Raw genomic sequence first — 24157 nt, 5'->3', positions numbered from 1 at the left:
TAAACCCCTCTTATATCCAGTTGAGAATTCACCATGCCTTCTGAACCTGCGTACATTTTGGACATGGCTCTATCATTGCTTTTTTTTTTTTTTAAGTCTTGCTCTGTTGCCCAGGCTGAAGTGCAGTGGTGTGTCATGTTCATAGCTCATTGCAGCCTCAACCTCCTGGGTTCAAGTAGTCCTCCCACCTCAACCTCCTGAGTAGCTGCTACTATAGGCATGCATCACCACACTCAGATAATTTTTTTAAAAATTATTTTTATAGATGGGATCTTGCTGTGTTGCCCAGGTTGGTTTCAAATGCCTGGGCTCAAGTGATCATTCTGCCTCAGCCTCCCAAAGTTCTGGGATTACAGGCATGAGCCACTACACCCACCTATTATTGCTTTTATCACCTCATGTTACCATGTTCTCCTCTGGGTGCTGACTGATCTCCCTGACAGTCAAGAACACATAGTACTCATCTTTATGTACAGGTTTGCAGCCCCAATGCATCTAATAGGCACCTAAACATCTTGATGAGTAAATGAAAGCTGTTTCACCCATTTTCTTTTCAAGCTAATGAACCTGCTCACCACCCCACTCATTTGGACTGAGAGAAACTGGCTATCAGACCAGGGAATAAATTACTTATCAAGTTACCAGAAAAATCTGAAAATATAGGAATGGTAGGAAAGGGTAATTTTATGGGATTGAAAACACAGAAAAAGAAAACTTGAATTAACAAGTTACCTCTATAATAATGATGTGATGTGTTTACATCTGTTGGCTTTAGTAGCCACAGCCAACAGTTTTCCACAGTGGTTGGACCATTTTACACTTCTGTGAGGAGGTTCCACTTGATTCACAGCCTTGCCAACGCTTTTCTGTCCTTTTCATTTTAGCCATTCTGGTGGGTGGTATTGCATTTGGGTTTTAATTTACATTGTCTTCATGACTACTGAAATTGGAAACATTTTTATGAGTTAATTTTCTCTGATCTTTTTTTCTCAGCTTTTTATTATGAAAATCTTCACCCACAGAAAAGTTGAAAGGCTGGCATAATGAACATGCATATACTTAGTACCTAGATTCAAACAGTTGTTAGCTTTTTGCTATATTTGCTTTGTGTATGTGTATGTGTGTATAATTGTTTTGCTGATCCATTGTAAAGTAAGTTGCAATCATAATGACACGATCTATATACCAGTATCTCCTACAAATAGACATTTTTCTATATAATGATAAAACTATGATCATATCTAACACGATTGATATGGTTTGGCTCTATGTACCCACCCAAATCTCATCGTGAATTGTAATCCCCACATGTTGAAGGAGGGAGGTGATTGGATCATGGGGTGGTTTCCTCCATGCTGTTCTCATGATAGTGAGCGAGTTCTCACAAGATGTGATGGTTTGAAAAGTGGCAGTTTTTTCTTCTCTCTTCTCCCCCCTGCCGCCTAGTTAAGAAGGTGACTGCTTCCCCTTATGCCATGATTGTAAATTTCCTGAGGCCTCCTCAGCCATGCAGAACTATGAGTCAATTAAATCTCTTTCCTTTATAAATTATCCAGTCTCAGGGAAGTTCTTTACGGCAGTGCAAAAACAGACTAATACACAATTAACAACAATTTCCTAAAAATATTGTGTAGTGGTCTGTGTGCAAGTCTCCTCAGTTGTCCGCAAAGTACCCGTAATCTACTTTTTTGAACTAGAAGCCAATCAAGGCCAAATCCTTGCATTTGATTGTTATAGCACTTTAAACAGACACCCCCACCCCATTTTCCCCATCCCTCATCCATGACATTGAGTTTTTGGAGAGTCAAATTCTGTTCTAGTAGTCTATATAAAGATTTTTTTTTTTTTTTTTTTTTGAGATGGAGTCTCTCTGTCACCCAGGTTGGAGTGCAGTGGCGCAATCTCAGCTCACTGCAAGCTCTGCCTCCCAGGTTCACGCCATTCTCCTGCCTCAGCCTCCCAAGTAGCTGGGACTATAGGCGCCCATCACCACGCCCAGCTAATGTTTTGTATGTTTAGTAGAGACGGCGTTTCACCATGTTAGCCAGGATGGTCTCAATCTCCTGACTTCATGATCCGCCCACCTCGGCCTCCCAAAGTGCTGGGATTACAAGCATGAGCCACCATGCCCGGCCAAGTCCATATAAAGATTTAAGAAAAAAAACACTCCAAAACTTCATTGCCCTCAAACGATTATTTTATCATATTTTACGATTTTGTCAATTGTGAATTCAGGCAGAGCCCAGTCAAGCAATTCCTCTTTTTCGCATGACATTGACAAGGTCTCTTGGTGGTATCCACTTGTCATATGGATATGGTCTGAAGGCTCCAAGATAGCTTCTGCACACTCATGTCTGAGACCTTGGTTGGGATGGCAGGAAGGCTGTGATTAGCTGGGACTGCCCACCAGAGCATGTCCATGTTGCCTCCCTGGCTAGCATGGTCTCAGAGGGGTCAGTTTCCTTACATCCTGACTCCTGGCTCTGAGGGGGGTGTTTTGGGGAACAGGACAGGAGCTGCATTACCTTTTATGATCCAGTATCGAGAGTCACACAGCGTCACTTCCATCAGGCTCTGTTGTTGCTCCCATTATGCTCTGTGACAAAGCCCACCCAGATTCAGAGAATTTACAGCTGTGTTTTTGATTTTTGGGTTTTGTGTTGTTGTTTTTCTGTCACCCAGGCTGGAACACAATGGCACAATCACAGTTCACTGCAACCTCAACCTTCTGGGATCAGGCGATCCTCCCACCTCAGCTTCCCAAGTAGCTGGGACTACAGGCACACACACCACCATGCCTGGCTAATTTTTGGACTTTTTGTAGAGGCAGGATCTCACCATGTTGCCCAGGCTGGTCTCGAACTCCAGGGCTCAAGCGATCCTCCCACCTCTGCCTCACAAAGTGCTAGGTTTATTAGGCATGAGCCACCATATCCGGCCTGTTTTCAAAACTGCCATGGTCTGCCCTCTGGCCACAAATAATTTGCCTTTCTCTCACATGCAAAACATGTACCCCTTTCCAAGACTCCGCCAAAGTCTCATCCCATTGTGACATCGGGCCGGACTCTTTGAGGTCTGCCCTTCTTGGGCTCCCTGTGAAGCTGCTGTGCAACTACACCCTCAGGAGTCCTCAAAGCATTGCTGTCTAGCTGAGAGGTGCTAGGAGGCATGCCCTTTAGATTCTTAGCTCTTTGTGTAACTAAGAGAGCACAAAGCACCATCCTACATCTTTCTGAGGTCATTAACAAGGGTCTTAGAGTTATGGATTCCCTGAGACAATATTTTACAAGCATTGCCCTTGTAAAAATACTCCACAGTCTGATTTTATCTGCTTGTTTCCTCTTGGTGACATTGAACTTCTCAAATCCCCCTCCCTTACCTTCATTTTCCATGTAAAATTAGGTTTTGATGCTTAATTGAATTCAGGTTAAATATTTAGGCACAAATACTTCATAGGTGATTCAGTATACATACTGCATGATATCTATAGGTACATCATGTCAGGTCATCCTGTATTAACAGGTTAGGTCTCATCATTTTCATAGAGTGGCGACCCCAGATCTCTCCATTGTAAAAATGTACATTTTCATCTTTGTGATCTTTGTGATTTGCATGGGATGTATGGGGTGGTATTATCAAAAATGCAAAATGCCTCACAATTCATGTCATTCTAGTACAGGGGCTGTTCTTATCATCATGGTGTCCTTCCCATTTTAGTTTGTACCATGGAATCAAGTTCTGACCTGGCTCTTGTGAATACAGCTCTTTCATCTCGTGTGCCAGCACCTGCTCCTGCTCCAGGTATCTGTTGACCAAGCTGGGAATATCCCTAAACTAGCTTTCACTTCCTTGGTAGTCATTTGCCTACCTTCGGTTAAGCTGTGTTCGTCTTTGCTCCAGGTTTGCTGTCAGTCGGATCCTGTCTGCTTTCTATCTTCCAGGAATTCCCGTATCCTTCCGGTCTTCTGGTGGCCCTCTTTATTGTGTTCCTGTTTTTGTGGGTTTCATATGTACATATCAAATGCCCACTGACAGACAGAATGTATTGTGTAAGGAGATTTGAGGCAGGAAGTAGGGAGATAGTGTGTGTGCTTGTGTTCAGTCAGATGTCTCTAGCCAACCTTTGCTCTTGGGAAACTATATCTCAGGGCAATGATGAAGGAATATCACATGTATTAAGTCATCACATCATACTATACATATATATGTATGTGTATATATAAATATCATTATTATTTACCAATTAAAAATTCAAAAATAAACTTTAAAAAAGTTTCAGAACATGAAGATAGAGACCAGATTGTTATGGACTGTGTTTTGTGTCACCTCAACACTTGCAGTTTGAAGCCCTAACCTTTAATGTGACTAAATTTGGAGACAGAGTGCTTCAAAATGGTAATTAAGGTTAAATGAGATCCTAAGGGTGGAGCTCCAATCCAATATGACTGGTGTCTTATAAGAAGAGAAAGACTCCAAGGATGCATGCACACAGAGGAATAGCCATGTGAGCACATAGCGAGATGACAGCCATCTGCATGCAAGGAGAGAGGCCTTGGAGAAACCAGCCCTGCCTGATGAAGTTGAATTAACAGGTACCTCTCTTATAATGATGCAATAGCTTCTTCTTTGCAAGTTAAGAGGGACACACACACACACGCACATACACGCACATACAATATCTCTCAATATATAAGACGGGTTAACAATTTCTGTTAGTGCTGCTGAAGACTGTGGGAAGAATCTAAAATTGGTGCTACCCACACACAAGGTTGCATCATGCCCATCAATTTATTTTGATCTCATGGAAGGCGTTTTGGAGCAGTGCTCAAGAAATAGCTCAACCAAAAGAACATCTAAATTATGTAAAAATGAACTCCAATGGTTCAGATCTATTAATCTTTCGTAGTAAGATTTCAAACATGGTACTGTAATTCCAAAACACAAATAACTGTAATAATTTGATCTCATAGGAGATAAATTCTACCTAATTTTTTGCAGGAAAAAGTTGGAGAACAATACTTTATCACCTTCAAATATATTTGGTAACTGGAACTGAAGGGGAGACAAGTGTAGCCAAGCCTAGACCAAGGATGATCATCAATAATGACAGCTATTTAACAGATGATCATCAATAATGACAGCCATTTGACAAATGTTCATGGAGTGCTTGCTATGTCCCAGGTATTCTCTGAGGTGCTGAGGACGCAGCACTAAACAAACATGAATAATGATGATAAGAAAGACATTTATTGAGCTCTTATTGTGGGCTAGGCCCTGAGCTCAGTGCTTTGTATACAGCTGACCCTTGAATAACATGGGTTGGTTTGAACTGCGTGAGTCCCCACTTATACGTGAAGCTTTTTTCAATAAAAGTTATACCATGGGCTGGGCATGGTGGCTCACGCCTGTAATCCCAACACTTTGGGAAGCCAAGGTGGGCGGATCACAAGGTTAGGAGTTCGAGACCAGCCTTACCAACATGGCGAAACCTCATCTCTACTAAAAATACAAAAACTAGCCGGGTGTGGCAGCCTGTGCCTGTAATCCCAGCTACCCAGGAGGCTGAGGCCAGAGAATCACTTGAACCTGGAAGGCGGAGGTTACAGTGAGCCGAAGTCGTGTCACTGCACTCCAGCCTGGGCAACAGAGCGAGACTCCATCTCAAAAAAAAAAAAAAAAAAAAAACTGTATACCATGTGTGTCTGACTCTCCTACCTCCCCTTGCAAGTCCTCCACTTCTTTCACCTTGGCTACCCCTGAGATAGCAAGACCAGCCCTTCCTCTTCCTCCTCCTCCTCAGTCTATACAACATGAAGATGACAATGATGAAGGCCTTTATCATGACTCACTTCCACTCAATGAATAGTAAATGTATTTTCTCTTCCTTATGGTTTTCTTAACATTTTCTTTTATTTGGCTTACTTTATTATAAGAATACAGTATATAATACATATAATACGCAAAATATCTGTTAACTGTTCAGTAACGCTTCTGTATATAATACATATAACATGTAAAATATCTGTTATCAACTGTTATCAATAAGGCTTCTGGTCAACAGCAGACTAGTAGTAGCTAAGTTTTTGGGAAGTCAGAAGTTATATGTAAGCCAGTGGCTCACACCTATAATCCCAGCACTTTGGGAGGCTGAGGTAGGAGGATTGCTTGAGGCCAGGAGTTCGAGACCAGCCTGGGCAACATAGCAAGATCTCACCTCAATAAAAATTTTAAAAATAATTTTTTAAATTTAAAATGTTATATGTAGATTTTTGACTGTGTAGGGGTCAGTGCCCTGACCTTCTCATTGTTCGAGGGCCAACTGGGTATTAGCTTATTTGTCCTACCCGCACCACAACTCTGTGAGCTGCTATCATTATCTCCATTTTACAGATACAGAAGCTTCTGAGAGGTAACTCACCCAAGGTTACAAATCCAATTAAAGTGGTAAAAATTGGACCCTACTCAGGCCTGTTGGCTTCCTGAAGTAACACAGCAATTGACTAGAAACAGCTGCTGGAAATGCTTCATAGGTAGGGAACTAGGCCATTTAAAATTGTATTTGCTTAAGCATTCCTTTTTTACAGTTGATATAAAGGTAAAATTCAGTACAGTTCTACGAAAACTCAACAAAATCTACATTACTGGAGCCCAATCAATGAACTTTCATCATGATATTAATGACTTAAGCTCATGGATCTACAGAATTATATTGTGACTAGCATGTATCTTGGCAAACAATTTTTTTTTTTTTTTTTTTTTTTGGAGACAGAGTCTCCCTCTGTCCCCCTGGCTGGAGTACAGTGGCATAATCTCGGCTCACTGCAACCTCCACCTGCCAGGTTCTAGCAATTCTCCTGCCTCAGCCTCCCAAGTAGCTGGGACTACAGGTGTACACCACCATGCCTGGCTAAGTGTTTGTATTTTTAGTAGAGATGGGATTTCACCGGGCTGGCCAGGCTGATCTCGAACTCCTGACCTCGTGATCTGCCCGCCTCGGCCTCCCAAAGTGCTGGAATTACAGGCATGAGCCACCGCGACCGGCCCAGCAAATTATTTTTTAACCACTTTAACTTAGTATTTTCAGTGTTTTACTGCTACATTTCGTAACCACTATAATACCTACATATCATCTGTACTATTATTTACTTAAAACTTTTACTTGATGTTTTAAAGGAAATTTAATATTACTACTCTAAATAAAGAGACACTAAATCACTCAATAAATACTTACAAAGTGCCCAATACACACTAGGCAGCAGTGACATAGCATTGAAAAAGAAACTAAAACATATCCCCACCCTCATGGAGCTAATGTTCTATTAGGGGTAACAGACAATAAACTAGATAAATGGCCGGGCATGGTGACTCATGCCTGTAATGCCAACACTTTGAGAGGCCTAGGCAGGCAGATCACTTGAGTTCAGGAGTTCAAGACCAGCCTGGCCAACATGTGAAACCCCGTCTCTACTAAAAATACCAAAGTTAGCTGGGTGTGGTGGCAGATGCCTGTAATCCCAGCTACTCAGGAGGCTGAGGCAAGAGAATCACTTGAAACCGGGAGGTGGAGGTTGCAGTGAGTAGAGATTGTGCCATTGCACTCCAGCCTGGGCAACAAGAGCAAAACTCCTTCTCAAAAGAAAAATAACAAAGTAAAATAAACAAGATAAGTAAAATATATAGTTAGAGACTGATCAGTGCTGAAGGGAAAGGTGGGTGTCGGTCCATTCTGTGCTGCTGTAACAGAATAGCTGAGACTTGGTAATTTCTAAATAACAGAAATTTATTCTCTCATAATTCTGGAGGCTGGGAAGTCCAAGATCAAGGCACCGGCATCTGATGAGGGCCTTCTTGCTGTCCTCACATGGTGGAAGTCAGAAGGGCCAACAGGGGGACAAATTCTGTGTTCTCACATGGCATGTGTAGAGAGGGAACCCACTCCCCCAACCCCTTTTTATAATGGCATTAATCCCTTCTTGAGGGTAGAACCCTCATGATCTAAACACTTCCCATTAGACCTCACATCCCAACATCGTTGTATTGGGGATTATGTTTCCAACGCATGAATTTTGCGGGGTATTGTCAAACCACAGCAGGGGGTATCAAGTGTGTAAGTTAAAACTGTTGTTAAATAGTTAAAATTTTAGATAGGGTGGCCAGGGAAAACCTCATCACGAGAGTGACTTTTGAGTAAAGACCTGAAAGGGACAAGCCATGTGAAAATCCAAGAGAAACACAATTCAGGTAGCAGAACAGACAATGCAAAGCACTGAGGATCAAGTGTGTCTGGGATGCTTAAGGAACAACAGGGAGGTCATGGGCAGAAGCAAGGAGACTAGAGAGCTAATGCAAAAATTCAAGAAAGAGGTGATGGTGACTTAAACCAGAATGATGAGAAATGGTCAGATTCTAGAAATATGAATGTTAAGTCAACATTTGCTGATGGGCCAGTTAGCTGATGAGCCACTACAAAGTGTAAGGGTTAGGAGAGGAGATCAAGGAAAACCCCAAAATTTTGGCCTGAGCAGACAACTGGAAGGATGGTGCCCAAAACATTTCTTTTTTCTTTCTTTTTCTTTCAATGAACCATGTGCACAGTTTTTCATATTTCTCCTTTTTCTCCCCACCCCCAGATTTGCATTTCTGTCACTTGCACCACAATCTCCTCACTCAATGAAAGAAATTTAGAAAGCACTGGGATTCAAAAGAACAGATGTAAAAGTTGCTTGAGGTTTTGCTCATCTAAAGCCTGTGTGTTCTTTGGAGGCTGTGACTTTTGAGGGCAAGTCATTAAAGCTAAAGCAGCCCCTGCCCTGTTCACCAAAAACACTTGTTCTAAGTTATAAAACACTGCAGTTCTATGATTCTGAAATCTTGAAAGGATTATAATGAAAAAAATACTCTATTTTCAAGGATCCAGCAGACATTTTTCAGAATACTGAAATTTTGTATATTGTAAATATACCAAATATACTCTGAATATTATCAGTATCAGCTTTCTCAGAGAACAGAAATACTACTGGCTCTTAGGATTTAAGCTATTAACACATATCTGTGCTTGAAAACCACATGCCACTTTTGTCAAATGAATTGATGCAGTTCAGCATCATAAGCTGAAATATTCGTTAATTTCACCTTTTTCTGATTTATTCACTTGTTCATTACTTCAACAAAAGGATAGTTTAAAAAGAGTAACAATATATACACAATGATAGTTTCATGATGAGCCAAGACATTAAATAAGACAAATAAGGCAATCTGATTTTATGTTAAACATTGGCCTGTTACTTTATTATTAAAATAATAGTGGTATTTGAGTTTGGAGCCAGTATTCTAGTCTTTGTATGAAGATAATGCCTTTCTTTGGCATCAATAAATCGGTATGCATCTATCTTAATTATATCAGCATAAAAAATAGCTTACTGTCCTTGGCAGTAAATAACATTGCCTTCAATTAGCCAAATTATATTTCTATCTCAAACTACATCCAGTACCATATATCCATGTCATCAGAGAAATTTTAATTATCACTGCAGATTGTGTTTATTTTTACATTGGACTGTATCACAAACCGAACATTTAAAATATGAAAAAGGAAAAAACCTTCATATAACTGCCTCTCAAAGTGCCTCCTTTCTAAAGCTTCTAGGCTGCTTTCTCCATTGGGCTGCAGACCTTCCTGTCTAGTATCTCCTGGACACCATGTGTCCCAAACTGAACTCATCCTTTCCCTCCAACTGCCCCTATTCCTGTGTTCTGTGTATCTATTCATGACATGTCCATCCACCCGGTCAACCAGGTTCAAAACTTGAATCTCTGACTACTCTCTATACTTCACTTCCTATATCCAATTGGTTGCCAAATACTGCCCATTGAACAGCTTCCAAGTATCTAATCTCTCTCTTCTTTATCTACTGCTGGAATTCTCTTCCTGAAGCTCAGATTTATGTTATTATTTGCCCCCAAACCTTGCATTTTCCTCCCATTTTCTATGGAATGGCCTAACTCCTTAGAAAGGTACCAAGACTTTCCAGAGTTTGGCCATGCCTTTCCACCCCACTGTACCTTGTTTTCATTGTCCTCTGAATTTCATTTATAAAGGTGACTGGGTGATGACAATCAATGAATTAGTGGCCAATGCCTTTGAAAGTTTTATAGTTCTTAAGAGAAGGGACTGTGCCTATGACCACACGAGAGAGTATTAGGGTCAGTGAGGAAGTAGGGGGAGCAAGGAGAAAGCCCAGAGCCTTTATTGCCGTGGGAAGCAATGGGCGAGGCAGGGAAGGGAAGTCTGAGCAAGCTTAGGATTGAATAGTTTGAATAATGTTGGCGAGCTCTGGGATATAGGGGTGAATTTTAGTTGTCTGGTACTTGGCCATGGGGTGATTTATTACAGTGACTTGGGGCAGGGAAAATATTGGTGTGTGAGATGGATAAAGGTGGTGTGGGGATATAGGCTTGGGTTGGTTGGTTTGTATATGAAAGGGGTGTTCACAAGCAAGTTGTTTGCTATCTCTAGGAATTAGCTAACTCTGGAGGGGCAATTCTTCCCCAGGTCCCCAAGGCCCCAAGATGTCAATGCATCATAAAATACAGAAAACAGAAACTAAAATCCACGATTAATACACACCTCACTTCCCACACACCCTTTACTCCCAACTCCAGTAGCCACAGAAATGCTCTTCTAGACAAAGTAAGTTCTGTAGTGCATCTCTCAACAATCTGCTACCACCCCATAGCCCTGGCTGAGGACAGTCATCGAACCTGATACTATGCGACCAGGGTCCTTCCCCTGGTCACTGGATAGTGATCGCACCCAACACAGGCACCCCCATCTATAGGGTGGCTGGCGATCTGTGACCATTGTGGCCTGCCTGGACCAATCGATAAACTGGACCAATTGGATTTCCATTTTTAGGGATTTAAATTCAGAGCCACAAAAGGAGATTGTCAGTTGATGATGAGGTAGGATACCCTGAAGTACACTCACAACCTTTGAAAACCATGTGCAGTCTAGTGCTCCACCCCTCTACCCACCCCATCCAACCCCCACCAAAATACTAACCAAATACAACACACTGGTTCATCATCTAGACTATGATAACTCGCTGGGGATAGTGCTGGAAGTTTTTGTTTAACATTTCTTTCAAATACCAAGATTAACGGAGTTGCACAGTGAAAAAAACTGTAGGAAAGAGTTGGACTTAGGCCTGGAGTGAAGGGCACAAGATGCCTTTATTTTAAACCCCTAAAAGTGTTGCAAAGTGTTTTTAATTTCATATAAATATTTAAGGATCACATGAACACAATCCAGTACAAATGCGTCCAGGAGCTTCAGCGAGCGTTCCAGCTTCTTCGTAACGTTCCCCTACTGGGCAACAAGCGGAGGGAAGAGAACTTCCGGCGCCCCCACCTACCGCTCCCCTGCCCTGTCCAGCTGCTCTAAATCTGCAGACTTGGTCGATTGCTTCTGCCTGGGCGGTACCGTCCGAATCGACTGCTCCTGTCTGACGCGTCCCTGGGCGCGGGAAACGAGTTTCAATCCACTTTCCTGACCCCAACCATACTTCCCAGTGTCCGCCTCCCCGTCTTGTACACCCCTAACTCCCTGAGGCTCCTCCGAATCACGCGAGTGGAAGCGGAGAAGCTCAAGTGGCCGCCATGTCGGAGGCTTATTTCCGAGTGGAGTCGGGTGCGCTGGGGCCTGAGGAGAACTTTCTTTCTTTGGACGACATTCTGATGTCCCACGAGAAGCTGCCGGTACGCACGGAGACCGCCCTGCCTCGCCTTGCCCCTTTCTTCCTGGAGCGGAGCGCAGGCGCCGAGACTGACAACGCCGTCCCACAGGTGAGCCTTTGGGTGCGGGGTCCCGCCCGGAAAGACTTCAGCTCCCGGCGGGCCTCGCGGCCCTGGGACGCCGCGTCGGGGCGCGTTGCCCCCTGGGATTTGTAGTTTTCGTGGAGCCACGGCCGAAGGCGCTAACGACTTCTTCCTGGAAACTCTGCGGGGATCCCGTCGCGCTCAGGGTGGTCTCCAGACTTGTTGTTCGCCATCTGTGGTGAAACTACATTTATCCTGGGTCGCCAAGCAGCCTCCAACATTGATTTCATTTTTGAAACTGTCCAAATTCGTTAGTGTCTTCCCCCACCACCCCCTGCAACGTGTGTTGAATGCTTGAAGATTGGCTCCAGCTGAATACTTCAGAATTAGAGTTCTGATTATGTTTGCCTTAAAACAGCTTTGGGCTCTGTAAGAGCATGTGATAAGTGGGAACCCCAAGTTGCTAGATTCATGCCTGCATAATGATGACAGGATCAGCACCCACTTACTGAGGGCTTACTTAGTGCCAGCATGGATGGGTGTGGGGAGTAAGCTTTTCCCTTTAATCCTTCAACAGCCAGAAACGTTGGGTCACTTGGCCAGGAGCTTCAGTTAGTGGTGAGCTGGGATTCGGAACCAAAGGTCGTATAGCTTCAAATATAAAACTGTCCCAAGAACAGGGCTTGTAATGGTTATGTTGGATTTCCTGTTTCACCTGTTTTGTTTAGAACGATGTTTTTTGTTTGGTCTGTTTGTTTCAAGTTAACTTTTATCAAAGTAATACATAACCAACGTTTTAAAAGTCAAGTAGACCGGGCGCGGTGGCTCACTCCTGTAATTCCAGCACTTTGGGAGGCCGAGGCTGGCGGATCACGAGGTCAAGAGATCAAGACCATCCTGCCCAACATGGTGAAACCCCATCTCTACTAAAAATACAAAAATTAGCTGACTGTGGTGGCGGGCGCCTGTAGTCCCAGCTACTCAGAGGCTGAGGCAGGAGAATTGCTTGAACCCAGGAGGCGGAGTTTGCAGTGAGCTGAAATTGTGCCACTGCACTCCAGCCTGGCTACAGAGCAAGACTCCATCTCGAGTCAAATAGTACCGAAAGATTTATAAGAAAAAATAGGCCGGGCGCGGTGGCTCAAGCCTGTAATCCCAGCACTTTGGGAGGCCGAGACGGGCGGATCACGAGGTCAGGAGATCGAGACCATCCTGGCTAACACGGTGAAACCCCGTCTCTACTAAAAAATACAAAAAACTAGCCGGGCGAGGTGGCGGGCGCCTGTAGTCCCAGCTACTCGGAGGCTGAAGCAGGAGAATGGCGTGAACCCGGGAGGCGGAGCTTGCAGTGAGCTGAGATCCGGCCACTGCACTCCAGCCCCTGCGACAGAGCGAGACTCCGTCTCAAAAAAAAAAAAAAAAAAGAAAAGAAAAAATAACAGGCCCTGCCTTGCTTTTCCCACTTCCCCCTCCAAGTCCACAGGGCTCATGTACCTTTTTTAGTGGTGTCTTAAGATTCATCTATGTATTTCTAAATAATATTCTTAAACTTACCTTGTTGGGTTCTTTTTTGTTGTTGTTGTTGTTGTTGTTTGGATGTAGACATTATCTGTTGACTTTGTATCCTAGCAAATGAGGATTTCGTTCCCATAAACACTGGTAAACATGGCGCTATGCTGCCCAGACTTTATTCATATTTCCTTAGTTTTTAGTTAATGTCCTTTTTCTGTTTCAGGATTCCACCTAGGATACCACATTGCATTTAGTAGACATGTTTCCTTAGCCTCCTGACAGTTAATCAGACCTCCTTGTTCTAATGACCTTGACGGTTTTGTGGAGTGGTGGTCAGGTATTTTGTAAAATGTTTCTCAATTGGAAATCTTTGGTTTTGGGGTAGTTTTGTTTTTGGTTTTGGTTTTTTGGTTTTTTGACAGAGTTGCCCTGTCATCCAGGCTGGAGTGCAGTGACATAATCTCAGCTCACTACAGCCTCTTCCACCTCCTGGGTTCAAGCGATTCTCCTGCCTCAGCCTCCCAAGTAGCTGGGATTACAGGTGCCCACTATCACACCCAGCTAATTTTTGTATTTTTAGTAGAGCCAGGGTTTCACCAGGTTGCCCAGGCTGGTCTGGAACTCCTGACTTCAAGTGATCCACCCACCTCAGCCTCCCAAAGTGCTGGGATTACAGGTGTGAGTCACCTCGCACAGCCACCTTTGTTTTTGTTTTTATACTTTTTTCTCAGGATTAGACTTGGTTATCAGCTTTAGGGAGGAAGACCACAGAGGCAAAGTGCCATTTTCATCACATATTAAGGGTACCTGCTATCAACAGGACTTTTTACTCTTCATTTGAACCTTGGCAGAGGTAACGTTCATGAGGTTGCTCCACGTTTTCATACTGTACTCTTTGGATGGAAGTCATTATCACTCACTGAAGGAGGAGGGAGTCATGTTCCACTTCTTTGAGTGCAGAGTGTCTCCATTAATACTTTAGAATCCTTCTGCATGGGAGATTTGGGTAGGAAGGTTTGTATGACATTTAATTTCATTTATAGAATTATTCAGACTTTATTTCTTCTTGTGTTCGTTTTGGTATATTGGTTTTTAACTAAAAATTTGACCATTTTATCTTTTTTTTTTTTTTTTTTTTTTTGAGACAGGGTCTTGCTCTGTTGCCCAGGCTGGAGTGCAGTGGTGTGATACGGCTCACTGCAGCCTTGACCTCCCAGGCTCAAGTGATCGTCACACCTCAGCCACCTATGTGGCTGGGATTGCAGGCGCATGCCACCATGCCCAGCTAATTTTTTTTTTTTTTTGAGACGGAGTCTCCACTGTGTCGCCCAGGCTGGAGTGCAGTGACTGGATCTCAGCTCATTGCAAGCTCTGCCTCCCGGGTTTACGCCATTCTCCTGCCTCAGCCTCCTGAGTAGCTGGGTAGTTTTTTGTGTTTTTTAGTAGAGACGGGGTTTCACCATGTTAGCCAGGATGGTCTCGATCTCCTGACCTCGTGATCCGCCCATCTCGGCCTCCCAAAGTGCTGGGATTACAGGCTTGAGCCACCGCACCCGGCCGCCCAGCTAATTTTTGTATCTTTTTTTTTTTTTTTTTGGTCTAAATTTTCAATGGTATCAGTACAATGTTCAGAATTTCCTTTACTATCTTTTTAATGTCAGTAGGATTACAGTGGTGCCCTTATTTTTATTTTTAATATTAATAAGTTGTGTTCTCCCTTTCTTGATTACCCTTGCCAGGAGTCTATCAATTTTTTTATTCTTTTAAAAGAACTAACTTAGGACTCTGTTAGTTTTCTCTTTTGTACCTTATTTTAGGTCATTAAGTTCTTAATTCTTCTACTTTATTTGGGTTTAATTTTCTATTATTCCCCACCACACACACACCCACATTTTGAAATGGAAACTTAGATCATTAATTTTTCAGTCTTCTTTTATACATTCATAGCGATACATTTCTGTTAAGTACAACTTTAATTGCATTTCATAAGTTTTGATGTGTTATATTTTCATTATCAATGAACTAAAATACTTTTTAGGCCAGGCACAGTGGCTCACACCTATAAACCCAACACTGGGAGGTGGAGGCGGGAGGATCACTTGAGCCCAGGAATTCGAGACCAGCCTGGGCAACATAGTGAGTCCCCATCTCTACAAAAAATAAAAATAAAAAAATGCCAGGCACGGTAGCACACACCTGTGGTCCCAGCTACTCAGGAGGCTGAGGCAAGAGGGCCATTTAAGCCTTGGAGGGTCAGTACTGCAGTGAGCCATGATCACACCACTGCACTCCAGCCTAGGTGACACAGCAATATAATGTCTCAAAAAAATAAATAAAAATTTTAAAAAACTGTTTAATTTCTATTGTGATTTCTTTTTTGACCCATAGGTATTTACAAGACTAGTGCTTAATTTCAAACATTTTGGGTTGGTCATTTACCATTTTTGCTTTTTATTTCTAGCTTGATTCCACTGTGGCCAGAAAACATAGTCTGCATGATTTCAGTCTTTTGAAAGTTGCTGAGACTTGCTCTATGGCAAAGCATAAGACTAATTTAACCATTCTGTGTGGACTTGAAAAGATGTCTGTGTGAAGTCATGGTGTCCAATAAATAATCTGTATGTGTGAATTAGCTCATTTGTTAATTGTTTTGTTGAGATAGTCTCTATCCTTGCAATTTTTTTTTTTTTTTTTTTAAATCCTGAAAAACATGTGGACCAGGCATAGTGGCTCCTGCCTATAACCCTAGCACTTTGGGAGGTAGAGGTGGGAGGATCACTTGAGGCCAGGAGTTTGAGATCAGCCTAGGCAACATAGCAGGACCCTCTCTCTAGGAAAAATTGAAAAATTAGCTGAGTGTGGTGGCACATGCCTATGGTCCCATCTACTCAGGAGACTGAGGCAGGAGGATTACTTGAGCCTAGAAGACTATTGCACTCCAGCCTGGGTGACAGAACAAGAACCCATCTCTTAAAAAAAAAAAAATGTTAAAGTTTCTCACTATGATTATGGATTTGTCTGTTTATCCTTCTGTTCATTTAGACAAATATTAATTTTCTGGTAGATATAATGACCCTTTTATTGTTGTCACATGTCCCTCTTTATCTCTAGTAATGTTCCTGTCTTTTGATTAGTGTTTACATGACATTTTTTCATCCTATTTTTAATTTTTCTGTGTCTTCATATTTAAGGTATGTCTCTTTTTAAGCAGCATGTAGTTGGGTTTTGTTTTTTATTCAGTGTGCTGATTTTTAATTGGTATATTTAATCCATTTACATTTAATTTAATATTGACATATTTGTGTTCATTTTTACCTTCCTACTTTTTTCTTATGTCCCATCTGTGTTTTAGCTTTCTTTTTCTATCCTTTCTTGACTTCTTTTGCATTAATCAAATTTATTTTGCTATTCATTTACCTTTTTATTAGTTTATTTAGTTATATATTCTTCTTTTATTTTAGTGGCTACCTTAAATATATTACACAATCATTTTTGACTAAAAAGAATGTTATATAAGTTACTACTTTCACTACTTCACAGAAATGACTAGAATCTTAGAACACTTAAACCCATTTTGTCACTTGTGTTAATCATGATGTATTCTAATTTGACTCATTGAAAACCCTATAAAACACTATTATTATATATCCACTTACATATTCTTTTCATTACTCTTTTTTGCTTTTTGCATTTCCATAGTTCTTTCTGGAATCATTTTCATTCTCTCTTCAGAATTCCCTTACTCTGGATCTTCTGGTGATAATTCTCAGTTTCTGTCTGTGTCACAGATCCCCAGAACCAACCCAGATTTCATGGTTCACTAAGAAGACTCAAAGGACTCAGCTCATGGTTAAGATTTATTACATCAAAAGGATATAAAGCAAAATCAGCAGAGGGAAAGGTTGCATGGAGTAAAGTCTGGAGGAGACCAGGCACAAGCTTCCAAGAGTCCTCTCCTAGTGGAGTCACACAGGACACACTTAAATTCTCCAGTAATTTGAATTCTGATAAAATGTGTGAAATACTGTTTACCAGGGAAGCTTGTTACAGACTCAGTCCCCAGGGTTTTATTGGAGGCTGTTCATGTGGCACTTTCTGTCCAGCACAGACCAAAATTCAGACTTCCAGAGGCAAAGCAGTTGGTCAACATGAATCGCATTGTTTGCACAAACAGTTCAGGCACACTCTCATTGGTTCTGGGACGGGTGAGAATCCCTCTTCTGAAATCCAAGTTCCCAGATGCCAACCAAGGGCCAACCTTACAAGCAGGCCTTGCTAAGATAGCAGTCTCAGGCCTACCATGTTAACTGTTTTCTGCATCCTTTCTCTATGGAAATGCCTTTATTTCACCTTTACTTTTAAAGAATATTTTCACTGGGTATAAGATTTTACACTCGCAGTTATTTTCTTTTAGCACATTAAAAAAATCAATTTTCATTGTTTTGCGTCTTCCATAGTTTCTGTTAAGAAGTTGGCTTTTTTTTTTTTTTTTTTTTGAGATGGAGTCTCACTCTGTCGCCCAGGCTGGAGTGCAATGGTGTGATCTCGGCTCACTGCAAACTCCACCTCCCGGGTTCAAGTGAGCCTCCTGCCTCAGCCTCCCAAGTAGCTAGGATTACAGGCGCCCACCACTATGCCTGACTAATTTTTGTATTTTTAGTAGAAACAGGGTTTCACCATGTTGGTCAGGCCCGTCTCTAACTCCTGAGCTCAGGTGATTTGCCTGCCTTGGCCTCCCAAAGTGTTGGGATTACAGGCATGAGCCACTGCGCCTGGCTAAGAAGTTGGCTTTAACTCTTAATGTTCCTTCTTTAAAGGCAGTGTGTTCCTCACTCCCATCTACAGCTGTTTTTAAGATTTTCTCTGTCTTTGGTCTCACAATTCAGGTAATATATGCCTAGTTGTGATTTTATTAGTATTTATTCTATTAATACTTGTTATTCATAATGTTCCTTGAATCTGTGGTTTGATATCTTTTTTTAATTTTGAATACTGTATAGCTATTATCTCTTCAGACATTTATTTTGCCTCAGTCTGTCCCTCCTCCCCATTAAAATACATGCATGTTGAAGTTTTTCTTTCTTTTACACCTTATTTCATACATCTCTTAGGCTCTTCTCTGTTTTTTCTCTAGATGCTTTAGTCTGAATATTTTCTATTGACCTTTTCTCCCATTCACAGTCCTCTCTTCATCCATATCCAGTCCAGTAAACATGTTAAATTTGATTTAATCTATTGACTTGTTAGGTTCAATTGTTATATTTTTCAGTTCTGGAATTTCCATTTGATTTTTAAATTCATCTTAAAGTTGGCACCTAATTTCTCTGCTATTCGATGTCAGATAGAGGGCTTACATCCGTCCCTTCTGTCTCAGATCTTAGGCCCTCATGTCCTGGTGGTGTTGGCAGCCTTGAACTCAATGTTGGTCTGTCGAGTCCTGTGCAGTTTGCCAGAAGCTCTGCTTCCACTCCCACAAAGCTGTTCCCATCTTTTTGCAACAGTTCTCCCTTGTGAGAGTTTTTGGCTTTTACTGCTTCACTCAATCCAGTTGTTTGCCTTTGATTTTTTGGAGATCTATGACTCTTAATTTCTGGTCTGTCATGACCACCTTATCTTGTTTTCTAATTCTGTTGAGGCTTTAAAAACTAGAGACATGTGTTCTGTCATCTCTGAAGCTGTGAAGTGGGATGGGAAGGGGCTGCCACCCCAGCTCAGGTTGATCCTATTTTTCTTTCTGACCCCTAGCACCCAGTAGGGTGCTTAGCACATAGCAGGCACTCGGCAATTGGATATTTAGAATAAATATTGAATATTCGAAGAAAAAGGAAATGTTTACTATAGTTCTGAAGTGTCTACAATTGGACAGTTTTTATTTGTGTTAGTTAGAAGACTCTCTCTTATCCTACATTTTTGTTCTCCACCATGTTTTTGTTGTATAAGTCCATTTTCTCTCTCCATTCTATCATCACATAAAACTTCAGCCCACGCACTTCATTGCTTCAAGTCACGACCAGGTCTTCTGTGCTTGACGGCCACTCCCTCAGAGAGAAAAGGTAGTATTGCTCAGGCGATGTGTATTTCCTTTTCATCACACACATTTCCTATGTTATTTATCTGTTTTTAAAATCTACATTCATGCATGCTGCAGGGTTCCAAGCTTGAACTCCCCTTGTGGCTGGCAAAAGGACTTTTTGACAACAAGCGACGGATCCTTTCTGTGGAACTCCCCAAGATCTACCAGGAGGGCTGGAGGACCGTGTTCAGTGCGGATGCCAATGTGGTGGACCTCCACAAAATGGGGCCCCATTTCTACGGGTTTGGCTCCCAACTCCTGCATTTTGACAGTCCCGAGAATGCAGACATTTCCCAGTCTCTGCTGCAGGCAAGTAATGGGTGTGAAAACCTGTGGTGCTGCACCTGTCTCAGGAGCCAGCCCAGATACTACTTTTACCCAGGACAGTGTATGACTTGTAAATTTAGTTTGTTATTATTCCAGGTCAGCCTACAGTTACACTGTCTTCCCATTATATATTATATATATACACATACACACACACTTTTTTTAATATGACTTGTCTGCTACTACTCATATTTGCTTGCTACAAGTTAAGGCCAGCAGGAACTCTAGGAAATGAGAACAGGGTGATGATGGCCAGGTGTGGTGGCTCACACCTGTAATCCCAGCACTTTGGGAGGCCAAGGCGGGAGGATTACTGAGCCCAGGAGTTCAAGACCAACCTGGGCAATATAGTGAGATCCCATCTCTATTAAAAAGAAAAAAGACAAAAAAGGGTGATGGTACATTACAGATGACAGGCACTTAGATACACAGTTCCAGCCCTGGCCTGAGAGTTCCTGTTGGAAATACAAGAGTTATTGGGTTATTTGTTTCCTTCCTTTGTTCTGGGGTTAGGGCTTGGCCCTGCCATGAACTAGCAATATGACTTCGTCAAGCTACTTGACCTCTGTAGACATCAATTCACCTGTAAGAATTGATGGAGATGATAATAGTGCCAAAATTGTAGAGTTGTGGTAAAACTATGTAACACCGTGTAATAAACAATAACTCATATTGTTATTACTTTTCCAGGACAAAACAATGTTATACATCTGTTCCCATCCTTTATGGTATAACCTTATTTTAATTTTTCATAATTATTTTTTATTCTGTTACTGTTAGAAGAAACCATCATTTCTGTCTCTTGGGACAGAAGCATTTGCTACTAATGACTAATGACAATGCTAATAAGACAATGCTAATAATGACAAAAGTTTCTCAGGGAGCTTGCTGTGTGCTAGCCATTTTTTAGGTGCATTACATGTATTCATTGGTTTTCTTAACAACTTACTGGATTTTCATAACAATCCACTTCACAGATGAGGAAATCGAGGCTTGGCAATGTGCAATAACTTTCTTGGGTGCTAGAGGGAATTCAGACCTCCTTCTGAGTCCTACACATCATTCTTTCTTTTCATGCCATTTAAATGTTCTGAGATAAAATGGATATGACTTTGTGGGGTGTGAGGTCAACCTTGACTTCTCTTACTCCCTTGTTTTCCAGACTTTTATTGGACGTTTTCGCCGCATTATGGACTCCTCACAGAATGCTTACAACGAAGACACTTCAGTCCTGGTAGGCAGGCTAGACGAGATGGAGAGGGGCTTATTTCAAACAGGGCAGAAAGGACTGAATGACTTTCAGTGTTGGGAGAAGGGGCAGGCTTCTCAGATCACAGCTTCCAACCTCGTTCAGAATTACAAGAAGAGAAAATTCACTGATATGGAAGACTGAAGGCCGGAAGAACACAGAATGGCTCCTTGTAGACGTATCCCTCTGTGTGTCCTTGATAGGAGCTGGCTGGCCTTGTACAGAACCAGAATCTTGTCCCATTTCGTGGCTTATTTCCTGTGGCCATAGGGAATTATAGGGAACTGGACATGCTGGAGGATGTGGGTGTCCCTGGCTCTGTGAGTCTTCCAGGACCGTCCCACCCTGCTGACCCACAGCCCAGGCCCTTTAACCCAAAAACCCACGGCCAAGGAGAAATCAAAGTCCTTCCTAAATAAGAATCACTGCCATATAATATATCACAGTAGAGTTAGAGTTGAGACTGGGATTCCTTGTGTCTGGGAGTTTGGACAGCTTCAGATGTACAGTTTCACTAGCCACAAAGCACAGGTACAAACTGGGTCATCTTCGCCTGGTCACAAAATGTTCTCTCGATCTTATTTGCCTCATCTTCCTCATGGTTGTACAGAGGATAGCACCCCACCATGCTGGCCTGACTAAATATCTCCTGCTGCCTGCCTGCAGGGAGTTACCCCAGTTTCCAAAAACAGTCGCCCAGATAAAGGAGGAAAAGAGAAAGGCAGACGAACGGCATGGCTTTTACTAAAGAAAAGATATTGGCCTCATACTCTATACTCAGGGCTTAATGAACTGGAATCTGCGTAACTCAGCAGTCAGCCCGGAAGGGAAATGGTTAAACTGAGCTTATTTTTGCCTCAGAGAGCCTAAGAGCACCCGCACACTGATTCCACTCCCTGTCTAGAAAAGCTGTCAGGGAGTCGTTGGGAATTGCAAAGTAGTTATTAAGGGGTGTTAACCAGCCTGCATTACATCCAGAAGTCAGGACTTGGTTGCTGACTGCGAAGGGCCCTGTTTTCGAAACCTAACATTGCAAGTGTAAGAGAGCAAGAAGACTCCATTGTGCTTTTTTTTCCTCTTCAGTAAATTTTGCAACCTTATTGCATAGAAGATCCCTGACCATTTACTGGAACCTGGTTAAGCAAGCACAAATCTCTTTTCCTGAAGATCAAGGATGCAACCTCAGGTTGAGAAAGAAACAGCATTACCTGGGCCCATTAGACCGTTCGCAGGGCTTCACTGCTTCCCCTCTGACACTCCACAACTAGCAAAAATTGTCTTTGTCATTGGAGATTATAGAGGGATTTGGGTATCCAGATTGTGCAGATGCAAACTTAGATTGTCTTGATGCAAACTTAGAACCACAGAAATGCTTTTAAAATGCCTATTTTAAGATGGAATTGATGTTTTTATAATTTGATTTTAGTGCTAAATAAATGATGGACTTTGTACATGAATATGTTCTGTACAAGTACTCTTTCTGTCACTAGTACTACAGATAATCATCAAAGCTATCAGAATTTTGTCTTTGATCATATCTGACAGTAATGCACAAATAAATCCATGTTTTAGCAGATGCTCTTTTGCTTGTGTGGTACACATAAATAGGAGGTACATTCTCTGTAGGAGGGTGCTGTGTCCTAGGAAGATGAGATTTCCATTACTACCGCAGCATTTATATATAGCCAGGGCCCCAGAAACCATTCACAGAGCGAGAAAAGCATATTATTTAACTTTTGGCATCATTCTTTTCACACATAGCTTTATATTTAAAGTCAACCCTAAGTCTGCTGCCGTTTTTTCCTACTTCCTAAAAAAAAGAAATTCCTCGGGGGCCATGTGTCAGGAATATGTAGGTATTCATTTCCAAAATTCAGCCCCTATTTTACATTTCGAACAGATTATATTACAGGTAGCTTTGAACCCATTTTCAATTACAGATCTGCCTTCAGGCCTGTCGGACTACCCCTCTCCCCAGCAGCCCTCCAGTCAGTCGTTTGGATTTTTATTTGTTCTCTTCAAGAGGTTAATTTAAAAAAAAAAAAAAAAAAAAAAACACACAACAAATGGACTCAAATACCAAATTGCTCTCAAGCTCCAGGGAGTAAATGTGTGCCCTTTGCCCTGAAGCACTCTGTTCCCACATAAGTGTGGCCTTATAGATAGAAGACCTCAGTATATGCAGGTTTTTCCCAGGGACAATGTGGGCTGCCAGGAGGAGTGGGGCAAGGCTCTGTCTCCTGCTGTTAGTGACTTTTGGATTTGGGTGGCTCTGGGCTGTCCATGGCTCTCCATCTCCACACTGATGGCTCCCAAATTCCTATCTCCAGCTCAGATCACTCCCTCCAGCTCCAGACTTGATCCAACCCCCTGCTTGATGTTTCTACTTCCCCGCGGCCTGCTCCTCCTCTGATCTTTCCCATCTCCATCTTTTACAACTCCATCCTTCCCTATTGCTCAGAACAAAAACTCTATGTCCTCCCTGACCTTCCTTCTCTCACTCTCCATATCTTTTGGGTCTACCATCAAATCATTTGCAGCATCCGGCCACCTCCCCATCACCTCTGGTGCTGTCACTTGGGCCAGGCCCTTACCATTTCTTTCCTGGAGTTTTGGGGTCACCCCCTAACTGCATCCCTGCATTCACCATCCACTCCACCTTCAGACTCTTCTTACCATAGCAGTCAGAGTGCTCTTGTTAAAAAGTAAATCCAATCTTGTCGATTCTCTGCTCAAGACTAAATATCTCCTGCTGCCTGCCTGCAGGGAGTTACCCCAGTTTCCAAAAACAGTCGCCCAGATAAAGGAGGAAAAGAGAAAGGCAGACGAACGGCATGGCTTTTACTAAAGAAAAGATATTAGAGATGAAGGCTACCTAGTTATCCCAGCACACTTCGTTAAAAACTCATCTTTGAGCCGGGTGCGGTGGCTCACGCCTGTAATCCCAGCACTTTGGGAGGCCGAGGTGGGTGGATAACTTGAGGTCAGGAGTTTGAGACCAGCCTGGCCAACACAGTGAAACCTGTCTCTACTGAAAATACGAAAATTAACCAGGCATGGTGGTGGGCACCTGTAACCCCAGCTACTCGGGAGGCTGAGGCAGGAGAATCACTTGAACCCAGGGGGCAGAGGTTGCAGTGAGCTGAGATCATACCACTGCACTCCAGCCTTGGTGACAG

The 24157-nt window shown here is 42.4% G+C and overlaps 1 protein-coding gene across 1 annotated transcript; it reads left to right on the top strand.

The window, feature by feature from the left end:
• The first annotated feature begins 11203 nt into the window (after nucleotides 1-11203).
• Nucleotides 11204-22552, top strand: GINS3 (GINS complex subunit 3). The gene is made up of 3 exons (XM_010378175.2): nucleotides 11204-11844; nucleotides 19478-19711; nucleotides 20892-22552. Exons 1-3 carry the CDS (start codon nucleotides 11659-11661, stop codon nucleotides 21120-21122), a joined length of 651 nt encoding a protein of 216 aa, XP_010376477.1. The 5' UTR covers nucleotides 11204-11658; the 3' UTR covers nucleotides 21123-22552.
• Nucleotides 22553-24157: the final 1605 nt, after the last annotated feature.

Source organism: Rhinopithecus roxellana, chromosome 20 (assembly GCF_007565055.1).
Source record: "Rhinopithecus roxellana isolate Shanxi Qingling chromosome 20, ASM756505v1, whole genome shotgun sequence".
Lineage (NCBI taxonomy): Eukaryota > Metazoa > Chordata > Mammalia > Primates > Cercopithecidae > Rhinopithecus > Rhinopithecus roxellana.
The sequence above is the reverse complement of the archived record's forward strand: the minus strand, read 5'-3'. Positions and strand labels throughout refer to the sequence as shown.

Bases quoted from the DNA above. Each gene is read 5' to 3' on its own strand.
- GINS3 (XM_010378175.2), top strand. From the start codon at position 11,659: ATGTCGGAGGCTTATTTCCGAGTGGAGTCGGGTGCGCTGGGGCCTGAG. The intron at 11,845-19,477 runs GTGAGCCTTTGG...TGCATGCTGCAG, and splicing joins CTGACAACGCCGTCCCACAG to GGTTCCAAGCTTGAACTCCC. The intron at 19,712-20,891 runs GCAAGTAATGGG...CTTGTTTTCCAG, and splicing joins TTTCCCAGTCTCTGCTGCAG to ACTTTTATTGGACGTTTTCG.